The sequence below is a fragment of the Indicator indicator genome, chromosome 33 (assembly GCF_027791375.1).
Source record: "Indicator indicator isolate 239-I01 chromosome 33, UM_Iind_1.1, whole genome shotgun sequence".
Lineage (NCBI taxonomy): Eukaryota > Metazoa > Chordata > Aves > Piciformes > Indicatoridae > Indicator > Indicator indicator.
Genome location: NC_072042.1, coordinates 5,438,689 through 5,457,585, shown reverse-complemented (window position 1 = coordinate 5,457,585; position 18,897 = coordinate 5,438,689). Strand labels below are relative to the sequence as shown.

The 18,897-nt window shown below is 56.7% G+C and overlaps 1 protein-coding gene across 1 annotated transcript in view; it reads right to left on the bottom strand.

The window, feature by feature from the left end:
- MACF1 (microtubule actin crosslinking factor 1) overlaps window positions 1–18,897 on the bottom strand; it is a 144,165-nt gene that overhangs the window by 107,013 nt on the left and 18,255 nt on the right. Inside the window, 21 exon segments of the mRNA XM_054395252.1 lie at window positions 1–24; window positions 727–896; window positions 2,659–2,842; window positions 3,522–3,648; window positions 4,058–4,212; window positions 4,779–4,931; window positions 7,112–7,237; window positions 7,525–7,620; window positions 8,131–8,235; window positions 9,546–9,707; window positions 10,044–10,121; window positions 10,402–10,530; window positions 10,959–11,235; window positions 11,325–11,479; window positions 12,886–12,979; window positions 13,107–13,234; window positions 13,469–13,564; window positions 13,670–13,789; window positions 14,547–14,653; window positions 14,740–14,852; window positions 15,689–15,855. Coding sequence (XP_054251227.1) covers window positions 1–24; window positions 727–896; window positions 2,659–2,842; window positions 3,522–3,648; window positions 4,058–4,212; window positions 4,779–4,931; window positions 7,112–7,237; window positions 7,525–7,620; window positions 8,131–8,235; window positions 9,546–9,707; window positions 10,044–10,121; window positions 10,402–10,530; window positions 10,959–11,235; window positions 11,325–11,479; window positions 12,886–12,979; window positions 13,107–13,234; window positions 13,469–13,564; window positions 13,670–13,789; window positions 14,547–14,653; window positions 14,740–14,852; window positions 15,689–15,855 — 2,766 coding nt within the window.

The window sequence follows — 18,897 nt, the reverse complement described above, 5'->3', positions numbered from 1 at the left end:
CCGCTGCAGGTCCTCCTGCGTGCGCTGCAGGGTGGCAGAGAGGGCAAAGAACATCAAAGGAAAGCCCCAAGCAAGGTGGACCAAAAAAAAGCAGGACTGCTGCTAGAGTTTGAAGGGGAAACTTTAGCCTAGATCCCGACTGCAAAGACTGAAAGTAAAATAAACCACCATGGGATGCAAGAAGGAAAGCAATGGTGAGGTCTACAGAGAATTCATTGGATTGCTAACGGGAATACAGAGCAGGGGCATGAAGAGGGGGGTGTGAGGAGTTTTTGTGTTGCTCATAAATTGTAAATACATCTATATATTGTCCCTATATTGTCCCTATATTATGTATTTAGCACATATCCATTGCATTCATATTTCTAGACTGCAGTTTGCTTGTAACTAGAGCTCCATTTGCTTCCATCCCAAACTGAGCTGCTCTGGAAATGTTATTTTGGGGGGGTGTGTGTGTAATTCTCTCAAATTAGTTGGGGGGGGGATAATTTCAAATATAATTCCTTGGCAAGGGAGGTGGTAGGAGGTGAATCACAGAGCCCCCCCTGCAGAGCTTTGGCTGCGCAGAAGGCAGCAGGAATCTCCTCAAAGCCTGCTCAGTCCGGACCCACCACCCACACACACTCACCTCAGAGGAGCTAAAGCTAATTTGGGGTACAGGCTAAAGACCAGTGGGGCACCACACCTCCCTCCCCTCCCTCCACACCTGCCAGCAGCAGGCCTGACCTCCTGCTCTGCGATGCGGATGGTGTTCTCCTGGATGCTGTCTCCCTCTGGCCGGGAGCCGCTGGGGGCCTGGATCCTGCTGCCCAGCCTCTGCTCACACTCCTCCAGGTGCAGGTGGATGTTCTTCAGCTCTGACAGGTAAGTCCTGGCAATGGTCTCGTCCTTGTCTTCTGCAAGTCACAGACAAACCAAAAGAGCAGCTCAGATAAGCCCAGCCAGTGCCTACCCCGCGTGGGACCTGCTGGAAGCCCCCAGCACCACGGCACTGAGGTCTCTGCTCAGGTGGAAAACACAGGAACTGGATCATCCTGAGGTGTCCAAGAAAGGTGTGGGCATGGCACAATGGGACATGGTTTAGTGGCCAGGGTGGGGTTAAGGTCAATGGTTGGATCTCTCAGAATCACACAGAATTAACCAGGTTGGAAGAGACCTCCAAGATCATCAAGTCCAACCTACCACCCAACACCATCTGATCAACTAACCCATGGCACTGAGTGCCTCATCCAGACTTATTTTAAACACTTCCAGGGATGGTGACTCCACCACCTCCCTGGGCAGCACATTCCAATGGCCAATCTCTCTTACTGTGAAGAATTTCTTCCTCACATCCAGCCCAAACCACTCCTGGCACAGCTTGAGACTGTGTCCTCTCCTTCTGTCCCTGGTTGCCTGGGAGAGGAGACCAACCCCCACCTGGCTATGGCCTCCCTTCTGGTAGTTGTAGAGAGCAATAAGGTCTCCCTTGAGCCTCCTCTTCTCCAGGCTGAACAACCTCAGCTCCCTCAGCTATAGGGCTTGTGTTCCAGACATCTCAGAGGGCTTTCCCAACCAAACCAATTCTATGATCTGGTTCAAAAGCAGCCAAGAATGAATCCAGCCACAGGGCACCTCACATGATGGAGCTCTGGAGTCCTCGGTCTTTGTGGGACTCACAGTGCTGCTGTGTCACACGTCACCACCACCTAAGATTAACTGCAAGAAGAACTCCTTGCTCAGAATGCATCCTAATGACTTGAACCCATCTCCAACAACTCCAGGGTGAGGGCTCAGCAGTCAAGCTGCCAAGTCAAGGAGCATTGCTCTGCGGGAAGGTCGCTGGACAAAGGCCCAAACGCTTGAATGGATGGAGACATGAAGAGGGCAGCTGCTCCCATCAACAACCAGCAGAAGAGCATAGAATCATAGAATGATAGAATCAGTCAGGGCTGGAAGGGACCACAAGGCTCAGCCAGTTCCAACCCCCCTGCCATGCCCAGGGACACCTCACACTACATCAGGCTGGCCAGAGCCTCATCCAGCCTGGCTGCAAACACCTCCAGGGATGGGGCCCCAACCACTTCCCTGCACAACCCATTCCAGGCTCTCACCACTCTCATGGGGAAGAACTTCTTCCTCACATCCAGTCTGAATCTCCCCACTTCCAGCTTTATTCCATTCCCCCGGTCCTGTCACTCCCTGATAGCCTAAAAAGTCCCTCCCCAGCTTTCTTGTAGCCCCCTTCAGATACTGGAAGGCCACAACAAGGTCACCTCAGAGCCTTCTCCTCTCCAGACTGAACAGCCCCAACTCTTTCAGTCTCTCCTCATAGGAGAAGTGCTCCAGCCCTCTGCTCATCCTGGTGGCCCTTCTCTGGACACCTTCCAGCATGTCCATACCCCTCTTGTAATAGGGGCTCCAGAACTGGATGCAGCACTCCAGGTGTGGTCTCACCAGAGCTGAGCAGAGGGGGAGAATCACCTCCCTTGCCCTGCTGGCCACACTTCTCTTGCTGCAGCCCAGGATCTGGTTGGCTCTCTGGGCTGCAAGTGCACACTGACAGCTCCTGTTGAGCTTCTCATCCACCAGCACCCCCCAGGATGAAGCCATCCCATAAATCCTTTGTTTATGAGGCCCCACAGCTCCTGGTTAAGCCATCAGCCCTCTGAAGCTCACCGTTCTCCATGGACTCCAGCAGCTGCCGGATGTGTTCCTTGGAAGCCTCCACTTCCTCCTCCAGCCGCAGCCGGTCGGACACTGAGAAGAGCTCTGAGTCTCGGCTGTCCTGCAGGAAGTCCTCATAGTGTGCCTGGAGGCTCTTCATGGCTTGCTGGCACTCCCCTTGGGCTAAGGATCTGATCTGTGAGAGGGAAAGCAGCACATCTAACCCCCAGGAATGACTTCCTGCCACCCCCTGGAGCCACCCTCCCCAGCTTAATCACCTTCCTCTGCCAAGTGAGCAGCAAAGGGAAGTTCTTCCCTACCGGCCTCGTGCCTCCCTCACTCCCTAATCACACAATTATTTCACTTGGAAGAGACCTTTCAGGTCATCAGGTCCAACCCTTAACCCAGCAACTACCAGGTCACCACTAAACCATGGCCTTCAGCATCACATCTCCACAGCTTTGAAATCCCTCCAGGGATGGAGACTCCCTGGGCACTGCCCTGGGCAGCCTGGGCCAGATCTTGACAACCCTTCTGGAAAAGAAATTGTTCCTCATGTCCAGCCTAAACCTCTCCTCTTGTTCTATCGCTTCTCCCTTGGGAGAAGAGACCAACCCCCACCTGGCTCCAACCTCCCTTCAGCCAGCTGTAGAGAGCAGTAATGAAACACCAAGGCCACAGCTCTGATGCTCTTTTTGTTAGGAAAAACTTTGCTCAGAAGCCCCAAGCTCAGCTGTTCCTACTGCTGAGGCTGTAAAGACCCTTGACTTCCCCAACCCTGCACTTTCTGGTCTTCCCTTCCTCCTCAGCCACCTGAAGAAGCCAGGACCATGAGCAGCACAGCCCCAAAGCCAACAGAGAAGGTCCTACCACACCTTTTCCATGCTGAAGCTTTGCACCAGGGCAATGTCCTTCCGCAGGTAGTTCCAGGAGATGAGGCTCTTGGTGTTCATGTGGAGCTGGTGCCAGAGAGCCATCACTTTCTGGTACAACTGTTCTACCCTGCAAGGGCAAGGAGCAGATCCATCAGCCCTGGGTCTCCTCAGTACTCTCTGACCTGACCCTGTCAGTCCCCCAGCCATTGCTGCCCACTTCAAGGCAGTGATCCCAGCCCAGCAGAGGCTCCTGCTACCCAGTTCCAGAGACCCTTGAAGGGATTCCCCCCTCCCAAAGCATCATTTTTCTTTCTGCAAGCTACTGCAGCCGTTTCTGTGCTGCAGCCTGCAGCTGTATAACCATGAGGGGTTTCTCTCCTTGCACCCAAATCAGCTGTGCCACCCATTCCTGTTTCTCCATCCCAGCTCCTCTCCCACTCCCACCCTGGATCTGTCTCCTCCCATGGCACCAACTCCCTCCTCACCTCCCTGCCACTGCACCTCTGGGACTCCCTTGCAGCAGAGCAGTGAGTTACCTGTTGGCCATCTCGATGGCCTCTTTGTTGGGTGGGGGGATCAGGAAGCAGACAGAAGGCACCATGGCCTCGTTCCCTGTGGGGCTGATCACCTTCCATTTGGTCCTCTGGGAATTGTCCTCCAGCACACATTCATCATTCCTGCAGATGGTGATCTGGAGAGGCACCAACACCATCCAAGCCATCAGAAACCAGCAGCAGGGCTGCACGCCCCTGCCCTTGCTGCCAGCTCCCAGCCAGACCTGGATTTGGGTTTGAATCAAGCCAAAAGCCTGGCACAGTGCCAGGCAGCACAGCACACACACGTCTGGAGAGGAAGGGACAAGGAAGTCAAACAGAGCTGGCTGCCACCCACGTGCTTCTCTGGTGGGGAGCTGGAGCCCATCCTCCTCGGGGGAAGGAGTTTAGCTCCCACCCAGAATAGATCTGAGAGGTGGAGATGTGCTCCAGGAACAACAGCCACACCATTCCCCACCTCCTCCCTTCCCACCCCATTCCTCCTCCCCATTGACAGACACCAGGGAGCTCGTCCTGGCTGCTGCTAGAATCACAGAATCAGTCAGGGTTGGAAGGGACCACAGGGATCATCCAGTTCCAACCCCCCTGCCATGGGCAGGGACACCCCACACTAGACCAGGCTGGCCAGAGCCTCATCCATGCTGCCCTGCCTTGTCCCTGCCTCCCCTTCCAAGGTCAGCCCAACCCCCCTGGCAGGCCTCACCTCGATCTGCCGATAGTCGCAGACAGCCTTGATGGGCACTGTGCTCTTCACAAGGTGCTCAGGGTTCCGGGGCCGCAGCTGCACGATGCTCTTGGAGCGTCCCACCAGGCTGGCAACGGAGCTCTTGGACTGGATGAGCTGCTCCTTCTCATCCTGGCAGGGAGAAGGATGAAGGTCCAGTTGCTCCAGGTAGAGGAGAGGTCTCCTCCAGGCGTCTCGGCACCACCTCCCCACCACCACCACCACCCCCCCAGTGCTGGCCTGCTGGGATCTCAAGGGCTGAACAAACACAGCAAGAGGATCCTGCTGCCCTAGCAGGATGGGAAGAAGGGTTAGGAGAAGGGATGGGAAAGGAGAATGGACTTCAGATCCAGGTGGGACCTCTCCACTACTACTCCCACTGCCCTGCAAAGCCACATGCACGCCTCTGGCTCGTTTGCTGCTTGGACAAGCAAAGATTTCCTTTCAAAAAGGAAAAAAAACCAAACCAAAACAAAACAGAGAACACAGCATACACCAAAACTGAAGTCCCAGTAGTTGGAAGGGACAAGTTCCAGCCCAAGGCTGGGGACAGTTTGTTCTTTGGAGACCACAGAAGCATGCTCCCTTTCCTAAAGCAGAGGGTGAAGGTGAAGGCTGGAATGGAGAGACAATGGAGTCTGTGGATAAAACACCTCAGGAGAAGGGGCTAGTGGTGGAGTGATCACACAGGTCCCTGGGTTTGGCCAGAAATTGGCCACTTGGAGGGAAAATGTTGTGTAATTGATTGCTTCAAGTCCCTGCTGGGTTCCATGATGGCACAACCCAGAGGGTGACAAATCTCCCTTGGAGCATCCTCCAGCACCGATGGGGGACGTGTGTGGATCACAACACTGGCAGCTTAGGGGCAGCTCAGCCTGTTCTGGCTGCAAAAAAAAAGGATCCCAGAAAGTTGTTGTCCCTCATGCTTGGTCCTCTGGGGGTTGGTTAGTGTGCTAACAACGATGGAGGATCATTGAATGGTCAAAAAAATAGAAAAAAATTAAAAAGGAGAAAGAAAAGAATAAATGATTAAATAAACTACCTGTGCCTGTCCCAGGGAGCATGATTGGAAGAAATACAACTTTAACTTATTAGGTAAGAGACAGAGCTGAGCTCAGGCCAGCTGCCCCCATCCTGAGATCGTGGCCACCTCTCCAGCTGCCCAGATGAGCCTCTCCCACCCCAGCTGCTCCCTGCCAGAACCCTGGGACTGCTAGGCTCACAAATAGGGACCCCAGGAGCCAGGCTGGCTGCTCCATGTCCTGGTAGTGCTGGAAAACAGACCAGGACAACCCCACCAAGAGCATGACAGAGAGGATGGGATCCCCTCCAGGAGAGATGGTGAGGCCTAGCTCAGCTGGTGCCCCCCTCACAAACACCCAGTAAGTGCCCCCCAGCTTCACTGGGGTCTCGCTGGAGGTCTGTGGCATGCACCAAGAGCAAAGCCAAAGCAGCCTCCTGACTCCACACACTCAAAGGTCACCTCCTGCAGCAGCTCAGCAGTGAACTCACCACCCAAAGCCTCCCCAGGCTTGGGTTCAAACACCACCTGATGCTTTGCTCCTTGCATTTTGGGGTTAGGCTGGGGTTGGTTGTGTCTTTTTCCAGGTCAGTCGAGAGAAGCTCATGGCCGGTGGGCTGCCCTCTGCTATGCCACAGCTAAGCCAGGCCACGTGCTGGAGCTCAGCAGTGCCAAGCCTCCCTCTCCACATGCAGCCAGGCTGCCCTGGCTCTGCCCCCACCCTCAGAGCCACGATGGATTAACATGGGATTTGGTCCGGATAAAGCACAGGCATTTCCCTGCATCCCACCCTGCTCCCAGCCAGCACCAGCTCAAAAACACAACCAGCAGCATCCTCCAGGCTCTGCACAATGTCAACATCACCAGCTCCATGCAGACCAGGATGGTGTGATGGGCATCCATGGGGATGAACCAGGGCAGATGTTTGATTCTGCCACATCTCAAAGCTAGGAGACAGCCCAAAGAGCACAAGCTGCCTGCTCTGCACCCCGAGGACACAGCAAGCTGCTGAGCAGTGCCTCCAAACAAGAGCAACCCCAGATCTGGCACCCATGGGCACTGCCACATCCACCCAGCCTGCACCCCACAGCCAAGCACAAACACAAGCAGCAGCTCCAACCACAAGCAGAACACTGACTGAGAAGCAACCCAAGCACATTGCACAAGCCTGCACCGCCCAGCTGGCCCTGGCAAGCAAGAAGTCACCCAAGCACTGCTGCTGAGTCAGAGCAAGAAGGCCACCCATTGCCTGCCTGGCTGCCCAGGGTGGTGAGGATGTTGGAGAACCCACCATGGAGTCCTGCAGCAGGTCCTCCAGCCGGGTCAGGCTGGTGTTATGGTCACAAGAATATTTCCTTTTGATGGAGTCCTGCAGGTTGCGCAGGTAGCTCTCCGACTCCCGAGCGTCGCTGAAGAACTGCCAAGGCAAAAGAGGGTCATGGAAAGATGCACAAGGGCCACCTGGAAGCACACAGCCCTCTGAGGAACCACCCCAACATCTCAAGCAGCAGCTCCTGATGCTATTCTGCCCCTAAGGCAGCAAAGGAGTCCCACAAGGATGGCCAGAACTATGTGGAAGTTGATCCTTTTTGCCCTAGCGAGGCATCCCCCCAGGAGAAAGAGATGATTCAGGAGAAAGCAGCCCCCATGGGCAACCCAACTCCCTCCTTCCCCCTCTCCCACAGGGTTGCCCCTCCAAAGTACCTGGAAGTAGGCAGCATTCTCCTTGACATGCTGCTCCACACAGAGGCAGAGCTGCTTTATCCACTGCCACTGGGTCTGCACGGCGGCGCTGTAGGCCTGAGGAACACAGGGCAGGAGGTGAGCAACCAGCACCTCCCTGCCACAGGGAGGACACAGCTGCTGGGATGTACAACAACAGGCCAGACCTGGCTGCATCCAGACACAGGCAGGAAGGGCAGGAGAGCCTGGGCTGGTGATGCTGAGGGGTGCAGCAGGCATGGGTTTGCTTTCTTCCACCCCAGGGAGAAACCTCAGGGAGAAATTTGTCCCCACAGCCCTTTGCTTCACCACCACAGCTTCCTCCAAGAGAGCCAAGGCCATTCCCTGTATCACCTCGCTGCAGGACAGGATTATCCAAGTCTATCTGTGCCTTAATTTGAGGTGGGGATTGTTTGGGAATGGCCTTGAGCCCAAACCAAAACAGCCCTAGCACTGCACTGCTGCCTTTCCATCACCGTAAAACACATCCTGAGCCCCAGCTGGCCAGGTGATGGTGAGACAGCAAATGGCCCAGTCCTAGGTGAGATTCCTGGGGCTCCTCCCAGCCTCCTCCTTGTGCTTGCTCACCTCGACAGTTTGCTTGGCTGGGTGGTTCTCCAGGGACAGCAGCTCAGCTGTGTCTTGGAGGGAGCAGAAGATGTCCTGCTTCTCCTCCAGCTCCGCCGTCAGCTCCTGCAGGAAGGACACAAGCAAAGTGCAACTCAGCTACAGGGAGCAGCCTCACTCTGACCACAGAGCACAGGATCCCAGAATCCCAGCAGGTGAGGGCTGGAAAGGAACTCTGGAGATCATCCAGCCCAACCCCCCTGCCTGCTCTGGTCACCTAGAGCAGGTTACCCAGGATCACACTGCCCAGGTGGGTTTTGAATGACTCCAGAGATCTGGTGAATTCCAGAGGTGGATTTCCCTGCCACTCTGAGCAGCCTGCCCCAGTGCTCCACCACCCTCAAAGAAGTTCCTCCTAGCATCCAACTACTACAACATGCAGCATGGAAACCCTGCAGTAAATCCCAAAGGATCTCAGGGAAACCAGCACAGCTCATGGGAGCACCACAGCTGATTCCCACTGGGATGTCTCCTGTGCACCAAACACATGGGGCAGATGCAGCACAGGTACTGGAAAACTGCCCAGGGACCTCTTCAGATGATTGTGGAATGACAGCAACTTCTTTCTACTGCTTTAAAGAGAACCCATTTTCCTCTTCAGCTGAGGCTTCTTTTTCCCTTCATCTGTTCAAGATGCCTTCAGTTCCCAAAAGGACTGAAAACACATCTTTGGATGCCTTTTGGATTGAAAAAACACTTTGCTGCACTTCCTGCTCTTCCATCAGCTGCACTCACGAGCTACAAGCTTCATGACTTGGAAGGAAGCATCCAAACTCTGGGGACCTGAGGTTTGCTGGCAGCTGAAGGTGGCACAGCAAAGCAAAAACAGCTGAAGGTGGCACAGCAAAGGAAGCTGAAGGTGCCACAGCAGAGCAAAAGCAGCTGAAGGTGGCACAGCAAACCAAAAACAGCTGAAAGTGCCACAGCAGACCAAAAACAGCTGAAGGTGGCACAGCAAAGGAAGCTGAAGGTGCCACAGCAGAGCAAAAGCAGCTGAAGGTGGCACAGCAAACCAAAAACAGCTGAAAGTGCCACAACAGACCAAAAACAGCTGAAGGTGGCACAGCAAAGGAAGCTGAAAGTTCCACAGCAGAGCAAAAAGCAGCTGAAGGTGGCACAGCAGAGCAAAAACAGCTGAAGGTGGCACAGCAGAGCAAAAAGAGCTGAAGGTGGCACAGCAGACCAAAAACAGCTGAAGGTGGCACAGCAGACCAAAAACAGCTGAAGGTGGCACAGCAAAGGAAGCTGAAAGTTCCACAGCAGAGCCCAGGCAGCTGAAGGTCCCACAGCAGACCAAAGGCAATTGAAGGTCCCAAGGCAGACCAAAAGCAACTGGAGGTGCCACTGCACCCCACCAGCCCTGCCCCTTCACTCACCATGAAGTAGTTCCTCTTGGCTGCAATGTTGGGGTTGTTGTCACTCCAGTCATAGGCCAGCTCCTCCTCCTCCTTCTCGTTCAGCCAGATCAGCTCAGCAGTGGCTCGAGACACAAACCCATGCAAGCTCTGCAGGTGCCTCAGGCGGAAGCTTGAGGTTTCCTGAACAGAACCAAGAGTGAGGGTGGTGAGACACTGGAACAGGTTGCCCAGGGAGGTGGTGGAAGCCTCATCCCTGGAGGTTCTTAAGGCCAGGCTGGATGTGGCTCTGAGCAACCTGCTCTAGTGTGAGGTGTCCCTGCCCATGGCAGGGGGGCTGAACCTGGATGAGTCTTGAGGTCCCTTCCAACCCTGACAATTCTATGATTCTATGATTCTTCTTTCCTGCTCTGAAGCCAACCAGTTTTCTTCCTCCCTCCCCAGCCTTGGAGCAGTGCAGCAGGGATGGACCCCATGGTCTCCAGGCTTTGACTGAAGCCCAGCTGGAGGTCCACTCACCATCAGCTTGCAGTACTGCGTCTCCAGCTTGCCCAGCGTCTCTGTGTAGCTGGCACGGAAATTCTGAGACATTTTGCCCTGAAGGATAAAAAAATGTCCCTGTTAGCCAACACAGGATGGCATCACCTGCAGCCCCACCCCCAGATCTTCCTCTCCGGCTTTGCATGAGCAGCAGGAGGCACAGAGCATGGCTTGGGGTAGCAACCTCCTGCACCAGCCCAGCAGCAATTCAGAAGCTCCATCCTTACAAATCATCTCTGCCCCAGGCACCTTCACCCATAAGAGCTGATCCTGATGCCCTCAACCTTCCTGCACACCTTGTGCCATGCCCTGTGCCACCAGGTCTGTGCCACCTCACCTCATACATCCGAGCCTCCTTCACGCTGGAGCCCAGCTCCTCCACGCTGCTGTGGATGTGCCGCTGGGTCTCCAGCTGGGTTTCCACACTTGGCAGGTCTGTTCCCCACTCTGCCCTCTCCAGTCTCATCTGAAACAGGCCAAGAGGTCCAGGTCAGCACTGCTCATCTGAAGGAGCATCTCTCCACATGACACAAGGGGCAAGGAGACCTCTGAGGTCGCTCAAGAGAGCGCAGACACCACAGGAGTCCTGGCAGAAGGTCCTAACCCAACACTGAGGGATTTCTGGGGCAGCCTGCACAAGCTTCACACACCCCTAAGGGACTGACAGCATCAGGAGGGATTTGCCTCCAGCTTTGAAAGGATCTTCAAATCCCCACAGATCAGTAGGGTCACAAGGGAGAAAGCCCAACTCAAGAGAAAAACGTTGGTGCTCTCCAGAAACCACCACAGCAATTACTCACAGATAAAGGCAGGAGGAAGCCCAGACCAGCTTCCAACCTTCCTACCCCAGCGTGAACAGAGCCAGGCCGCGATGCCCAGAGAGCCAGAGCTCACCTGCATCTCCTCCACCCAGGCCAGCAGCTCGTACACGAAGCGGAGGCTGCCTTCATCTTCTGAAGAGGAGATGGCCACCAGCTCTGTCCTGGTCATAGGCTTCCTGAACCAGGAGGCAGAGGAGGTGTGCAGCCCTTTTGTCAGGGCCTCACCCTTCAGGTGTGCTGTGCTCAGAGTGGAGGTGGGCACCAGCTCCAGGGTGGAGAAGTGCCCTTTCCTGTAGAGGTTTGTGCACTCCAGCCGCAGCGTCACCAGCTCGTCCTGCAGCCGCATGGTCCTGGAGGGGCAAGCACAGCTCAGCAGCTGACACTCACACACTGCCTCCTTCCCCAGCCCCCTCACCACCTTTCTGCAGCTCCCTCTCACCTGAAGACCAGCTCCTCCAGCTGGTAGTAGTTCTCATCCCGCAGGATCTGCACGTCCACCTGCAGCTGGCGGAGCAGCCCCTCGCACTCCTGCAGGTAAACCACCACGTCCGACTCGTACTGCGCCGGCTGGCCCGACTCCAGGTGAGCAGCATCCTGCCCCGGGAGAGAGGAGACTGAGGCCTGGGTCCCCTCAGCCCAGAGAGCACTACAGGAGCCCAGAGAGAGGACACCCCACAGGAGCCCAGAGAGAGGACACCCCACAGGAGCTCAGAGAGGACACCCCACAGGAGCCCAGAGAGAGGACACCCCACAGGAGCCCAGAGAGAGGACACACCACAGGAGCCCAGAGAGAGGACACCAAAGGAGCCCAGAGAGAGGACACCAAAGGAGCCCAGAGAGAGGACACCCCACAAGAGCCCAGAGAGAGGACACCCCACAAGAGCCCAGAGAGAGGACACCACAGGAGCCCAGAGAGAGGACACCCCACAGGAGCCCAGAGAGAGGACACCCCACAGGAGCCCAGAGAGAGGACACCACAGGAGCCCAGAGAGGACACCACAGGAGCCCAGAGAGGACACCACAGGAGCCCAGAGAGAGGACACCACAGGAGCCCAGAGAGAGGACGACCGAGGAGCCCAGAGAGAGGACACCACAGGAGCCCAGAGAGAGGACACCCCACAGGAGCCCAGAGAGGACACCACAGGAGCCCAGAGAGAGGACACCACAGGAGCCCAGAGAGAGGACAACCCACAGGAGCCCAGAGAGGACACCACAGGAGCCCAGAGAGAGGACACCCCACAGGAGCCCAGAGAGAGGACACCCCACAGGAGCCCAGAGAGAGGACACCCCACAGGAGCCCAGAGAGAGGACACCCCACAGGAGCCCAGAGAGAGGACACCCCACAGGAGCCCAGAGAGAGGACACCACAGGAGCCCAGAGAGAGGACACCCCAGGAGCCCAGAGAGAGGACACCCAGCCCAGAGAGACCCAGAGCCAGAGGACACCACAGGAGCCCAGAGAGAGGACACCACAGGAGCCCAGAGAGAGGACACCACAGGAGCCCAGAGAGGACACCACAGGAGCCCAGAGAGAGGACACCACAGGAGCCCAGAGAGAGGACACCACAGGAGCCCAGAGAGAGGACAACCCACAGGAGCCCAGAGAGGACACCCAGGAGCCCAGAGAGGACACCACAGGAGCCCAGAGAGGACAACCACAGGAGCCCAGAGAGAGGACACCACAGGAGCCCAGAGAGAGGACACCACAGGAGCCCAGAGAGAGGACAACCCACAGGAGCCCAGAGAGGACACCCCAGGAGCCCAGAGAGGACACCACAGGAGCCCAGAGAGAGGACACCCCACAGGAGCCCAGAAAAGATTCACAGAATGGTTTGGGTTGGAAGGGACTTTGAAGATCCTCTAGTTCCAACTCCCCTGCCATGGGCAGGGACATCTCCCACTAGATGGGTGCAGGGGTGCAGGGCAAGGGCTGGGTGTGAAAGAGGCAGGAAAACAAAGAGAGAAAGAGAAAACTGAGGGAACAACCCCCCCCACACTCACAGCCTGCAGGGTGTTCTTCGCCAGAGTCAGTTTCTCTTCACAGCTCAGAGCACCATTCTGGATTTTGTTAGCAATTTGTAGCAGCAATTCCAGCCTGAGGTGACAAGAAGGAAGGAAAAAAAAACGGATGAGAGAGGAGCTTCGGGATTGTCCCTCCAGCCAGAGGAGCAGGGGACATCCCCACAGGGCACAGCACTGCCTGCCGTGGGCACAGCACCGACCTCTCCACTGCCGGCCGCAGGAGCTTCTCTCGCTCCAGCATCTCTATGATGAGCTTGCCCCACTCCTCCTCCACATCGTTGGGGTGGTAGCCCTGGGGCAGCTTGATGCGTCCAAACTCAATCCAGACCTGGGGAAATCACCAAGAGGACAGCAGGTTCCTACCTCCTCCTCCTGGAGCTGGGCTGCGAGGCAGCAGCTCTGCCTCTGCTCCCGCCGCGTCGCATCTCCCTCGCTGCATCATTTATCCTCAGGGTTATTTCCACTTCTCCAAAACAAACCTGAGCTGAGCACACTTCAGCCTTGCTAAAAAGCACAACCTCCCCCACCCAGCAAGCCTGCAGGGAGCCACGATGGCTCTCACCTCCAGCTGTTTGTAGAGCTCCTCTATCCTTCCCTTCTCCTGCTCTCTCGCTGGGATTTCAGTTTCTTTGAAGTGGATGTACTGGTTATAAAGTGCCTGGGAGGAGAGAAGCTCATCAGAAACCACTCTGGGGAATGCCACCACCCAGCTCTGGGTGCTAAGCACAAGGGACATTGCAGGTGGACCTTGTCCAGGACTTACCTTTAGCTCTACAGGGTTCTGGGGGAAGGATTTATCTGACATGAGTATCGTGTGCTGCTTGATCCATGAGATGAGGGACTCCAGGCGACTCTGGTACTCCAACCACCTGGAATCCACCTCCTGCAGGGCAAGAGCATCCTTGTGGACCACTGCTGGTGGGCAGCTCTCCACGGGGGAGAGGCAGAACCCGGCCTTGCCAAGCAGAGCACAGAAGGACCCAAGGTGCCAAGGTCACAGCTATGAGGTGAATCATTCGCCTGTGCCTCCCTGCTGTGAGGCCATCCCAGGTACATGAAGCCTTCTTCATGTACAAGGAGGAAGATTCTCCTCACAAGCTGCTCCCTGGAAGCCAGCTTGGCTTTCCCAGGAGCTCAAAACCCAGGGCAGGTCCTGCAGAGTCTGGAGAACTCCATGGCCCTAGGGGCACACTGGTAGTTCACAGGGCAGAAACCTTAATGGGGAAGCTCCTTCCTTCCCTCAAGCCTCTTCGACCCATCAGCTACAGCAGACAGGGAGCTTCCAAACCTCCCTACCAAATGTTATGGACACAAACTGAAACCCAAGAAGGTTCCATAGCAACATAAGGAAAAAAATTCTTCACTTATGAGTGTGTCAGAACCCTGGAGCAGGCTGCCCAGGGAGGTTGTGGAGTCTCCATCGCTGGAAGCATCCAAAACCCAGCTGGATGCCTTCCTGTGGGCTTTACTCTGGATGACCCTGCTTTATAGCAGGGGGTTTTGGACCAGATGATCTGCAGAGGTCCCTTCCAACCCCAGTCACGCTGGGGGTTGTGTGAAAGCCTTCCCACAACAAGCAGCTGCCTGCCAGGTCGCTGGTGCCAGCCCCCCAGCCCTCAGCCCACGGTGGTGGTGCTTACGATGGCGCTGATCCCTTCTCCTCCCTCGGGGACTTTGGGGAAGGCATCGTAGATTGAAGACACATAAGTTATCACAGACTTCTCATCTGGAGAGGGGACATCCACGTCTGGCAAGGAGGAAGCAGAAAGGACAGTGAGGAACAGGAGCAGGGTGGCAGCTCCCCTGCACCAGCTGCTTCCCACCGCTGCCCACCTTCGGCATCCAGCAGCCGCGTCACCCCCAGCCGCTCGGCGATCTCAAAGGCCTGCTCCAGGTTCTCCCTGTTGCTCTGGATCTGCACTCTCTCCATGTCCACCAGATCTGGCCTGCAAGACATGCCCCAGAGTCATGGGGTTGGCAAACAGCACAAGGTGCCCAAGGCAGAGCGTCCCAGACGGGCACGGCCGGTCCAGGAGATTCCTGAAGGCTCGTCGGAGCCTCTGTGCCAGGCTGGTGGCTCTTTGAGGGCACCTGGGCTGCAGCACCTCCCCAGCTCATCCCCTCTGGCAAGGGGATGCTCAAGCTGTGAAAGAAAATCTGGCTTCCAGCTACCAGGAGATGTTTTCTCATGGGTCCCCTCTGCTATTCTCCTGCAAGCACTCAAGCTCCTGCAAGCTCCCCATGCCCAAGCAGCCAGGGCAGGAGCTGGCATTGCTGCCCCCAGCTCTGAGCAGGCAGAAGGTGTTGGGGGTTGTGCTGTCTTCTCAGGGAGCTATGAGAGGTTTAATGGCTGCTTGGGAGAGCTCTGAGGTGCTCTGCTGAAAGCAGGGATGGAAGTGCTGCTCTTCAGGGCGAGCAGGAAGGGCAGCACTGACACATGAAGCACTGCAGCATGCCCAGCTTAAAAGCTTTTCCTTTTTTCTCTCTCTGCCCAACCTCAAAATGGTTTTTGTCTTGCAACCTGATGTATTTTTTTGGACCACATGGATCCTTGGAGTCCTTTCCAACCTGGCATTCCGTGTTTGTTGCTCCTTCCAAGCATCCACACCCCCTCAGCTAGCTGGCAGATGATTTCCAGGTAAAGGAGATCTTGCTCCCTGCAAGCTTCACCTACATCTCCAAGCACTCCTGACCATCACCAGCTGCAGTGGTGGGGCAGGGACCCCCGGGGAGGTCCTCAGCCCTTCCTCCCACCCAGACAACTGCCCTGCACTGCTCCTACCTGTATCTGTGGATGAGGGCGTTGAACATCTTCCCATCGCTCCAGCATGAGGAGAAGTTGGTGCACTTCACCCCAATGTACCCTGCTGTCACCTTCTGTGTCCAGAGCAGCAGCTTCTCCTTGGCTGACATGTCCCCTGACTCCCCACTGATGTAGATGTCAGAGATCTGCAAAGAAGTGGCACAGCCATGGGGTGATGCAGGAGGAGGAAAGACTCCACCAGGCTCATCCAGTTCCTGTGAACTTGTCCCCAAGACCTGGCAGCTACCAGGAAGGACAGGAGGAAACTCTTGGTCACCATGGAGGAGAGGTCATAAGGGAATGGACCACTGGAAATGCAGAAGAGCACCTGGACACTGAGGTCTGGCATGGTCTGGGACGATCCAGGTAGGTGAGGGTCATTTGCCAGCCACATTTCACTGGGGCACAAGGTGCTGCATGGGCACAAGGTGCTGCTGGGGCACACACCCAGCCCACCTCAGCCATCACCAGACCACAGCTTCCTACCACCACCCAGCTCCCTGCAGCAGCTCCTCAGCCCAGGCTCCACTCTTGGGAGCAGCTGCTGCCACACATCTCCAAGCACAGTGGAGAGCAGCAGCATGCAACCAGCTGCCCACCACATGTTCTACCAGCCCTGTCCCTCACTTCAGCCAGGGCTTGGGGGACACCTCTCTGGTAAGCTGTGAACCCAGGTGGGTCCCTTCCCACCCTGTGGCAGCAGCAATGGTTCTGCACCTTCCTGCACAAACCCACCCTGAGGAGCCCCCAGCACCCTCAGACACTCAGAGCTCATGCAGGGATGGTTGCCCCCATCCTGCACCACCCATGGCTGAGCAGCAAGGGAGCACCAAGAGGGGACAGCTGATGCCACCTCTCACCACTGTAAAAAAAAAGCTTTAAAAATCCCAACCTGAGAAGGGAGAAGCAGCACTTGGAGGTGCTGGGTGAGAGGATGTGGGGCAGAGAGCTCTCCCCACCCCCACCTCCAGCTTAGGAGCTGCTCGGAGTGAGGTCACCAGCTCCATCCCAGGGAGAAAGGAAGGATGGGGAGAAGGCTGTCACACCCTTGCTCTGCCTCGCCCAGTGCCAGGGGGTGCTGGTGGCAAGGGTGCTGTGACCCAGTTCCCCAACAAAAGAGAGCACCAGGCACAGAACTCTCTCAGACAGACGCCCAGCACTGGCTGCAGATCCCAGACTGGCACGTGACGAGGCGCACGTGTGCCCGCATGCCAGCGTGCTCCTGATTGGCACAGCTCCCTCCTCCCCCATACCCCCCCCCCCCAGCTCCCCAATTAGGACAATTACCTCCCCTTAATTAAGGGGCAGACAAAGGGGGAGATGGGAGCTGCTTGGATTTTGCCTGTGGAAATGCAACTTGAGCTGTCTCCCTGCTGGATTCCTCCTCCTGGCACTGCAGGCAGAAGGTGTGCCAGGACCACAGCCCTGCCTACCCTGAAAATACCCAGCTGGCTTTATCCCCCTCTCTAGGTACACCCAGTAGGGTGCTGGCATTGCCCAGATGCCAGCTGCCAGCAATCCCTTTGCAGCAGGGGGCAGGGAGCTGTAGGATTATGCTCCTGTGCCGCCAGCGGGGAGGATGCTGAGGCAGGGCATGGAAGGATGATGCTGAGGCACGGCAGCAGCATGGTGCTGGTGTCATTGGTATGCTGCAGCTCACCTCCCCTCTCCCCAAGCCTGATATGTTCAGCACACACAAAACTGCTCTTTGTCAGCTGCTGCCACACCGCTGCTGCCGCTGCCTTTAACTCCTCCAGCCCCAGCTTTACCCTTAGGGGATGCCAGGACCCACTGGAAGAGCCAGGATGATGCCCTTGGGTGAGCAGCAGGATGGGATCCTCCACACCTTGGGAGCCACAAACCTCCTCCACCTGCCCAGCACTCCCTTGTTGATCACCCAGCTGCTCTTAATTAAGAGTGGAATGAAACCTCCTCTGGGCTCTCCCATCAGCTGTGCCCCACCTGGGCTCTCCTGCCCTGCTGCCCACCAGGGAGCCCCTCATGGCACCCAGCTCGGATGAATCCTTTCTCGTTCACTCATTCACACAGCACTGGGGGTCTCCAGCCACAGGGCCCTTCCCCGAGGGCATCCATGCAGGAGACCCTCCTAGAGATGTGCTTAGGGAGGTGCAGGATGCGGCACCAGCCCCACCCTCCTTTCTTCACATGTCTGTGCCAGGACAAAGATTTAGGGAGGCACCAGTGAGAGGAGAGAATGGAAACTCACAGGACTTGGGGTCAACCCCTTCCAAACCCTTCCAGCATCAACCTTGTGCATCAAGCAACTGGTGGCAGGATGCTGAAGGCCAGGTGGTGGCTGTGACACCAACCCCAGTCCAGCAAAGGTATCTGGGACAAAGCCTCTTTCCTGCCCCTCCAGCCATGTGCTTGGCCAAACCTTCAGCCCACTCTGTCAGCCCCAAAGAGCAACCTTCAGACAACAACAACTGGCTCCAAACCACAACAGCGTCCTCTGCTCTTCCTCTCAGAGCCCACTCAGAGCACCCTGAGGCCCTGCACCTCCATGTCCAGCTGCTGTCACCCACCTGGGAGTGGGAAAGGGACAGCACAACCTCATACCCAACCCAGCAGCCCCACGGGCACAGGTGCCACCAGTGACAATGAGCACGCTCAGAGGCACCTAGAGCCCATGAGACCACCAGCTGCACCCAGCAGCTCTGGTGACAGCCACCCTCTGGCCACCCATGCCAGGAGCAGAGGACAGGAAGGGTTAGTCCCAGGGGATGCTGCTTGGATGCTGCTTTCCTGCTGGAGATGCTCAGAGAGGAAAAGACTTCAGGAGCTTTCTGCACCGGAGCCCTCCTGCCCGTGCTCAGTTTCTGTCTCACCGAGATGCCCATTCCCAGAGGTCACCAAAATCTGGGATTCACTGAACCAGGTCCCCCCACCCCGCTCCAAACAGTGTGACAGACACTGACCATTCCTCCAGCTGTCCCCGAGCTCCCCCTCCAAGCCTGGCCCTCTGCAGTGACCCTGTGGCCACCTTCAAAGGGAGATGCTGTGGTCCCCCCAGCTCCAGCAGCCTTGGCTGGCCGGCGTGCCAGGTCACTGCTGTACCCCGAGGAGCTCTGGGCCATGCCACCACTGTGCCAGCTGAAGGAGGATGGGCTGCGGGAGGTGGCCAGTCCACGTCCATCCCCCTCCCCAGCCCGAGATGATGGCAGTCC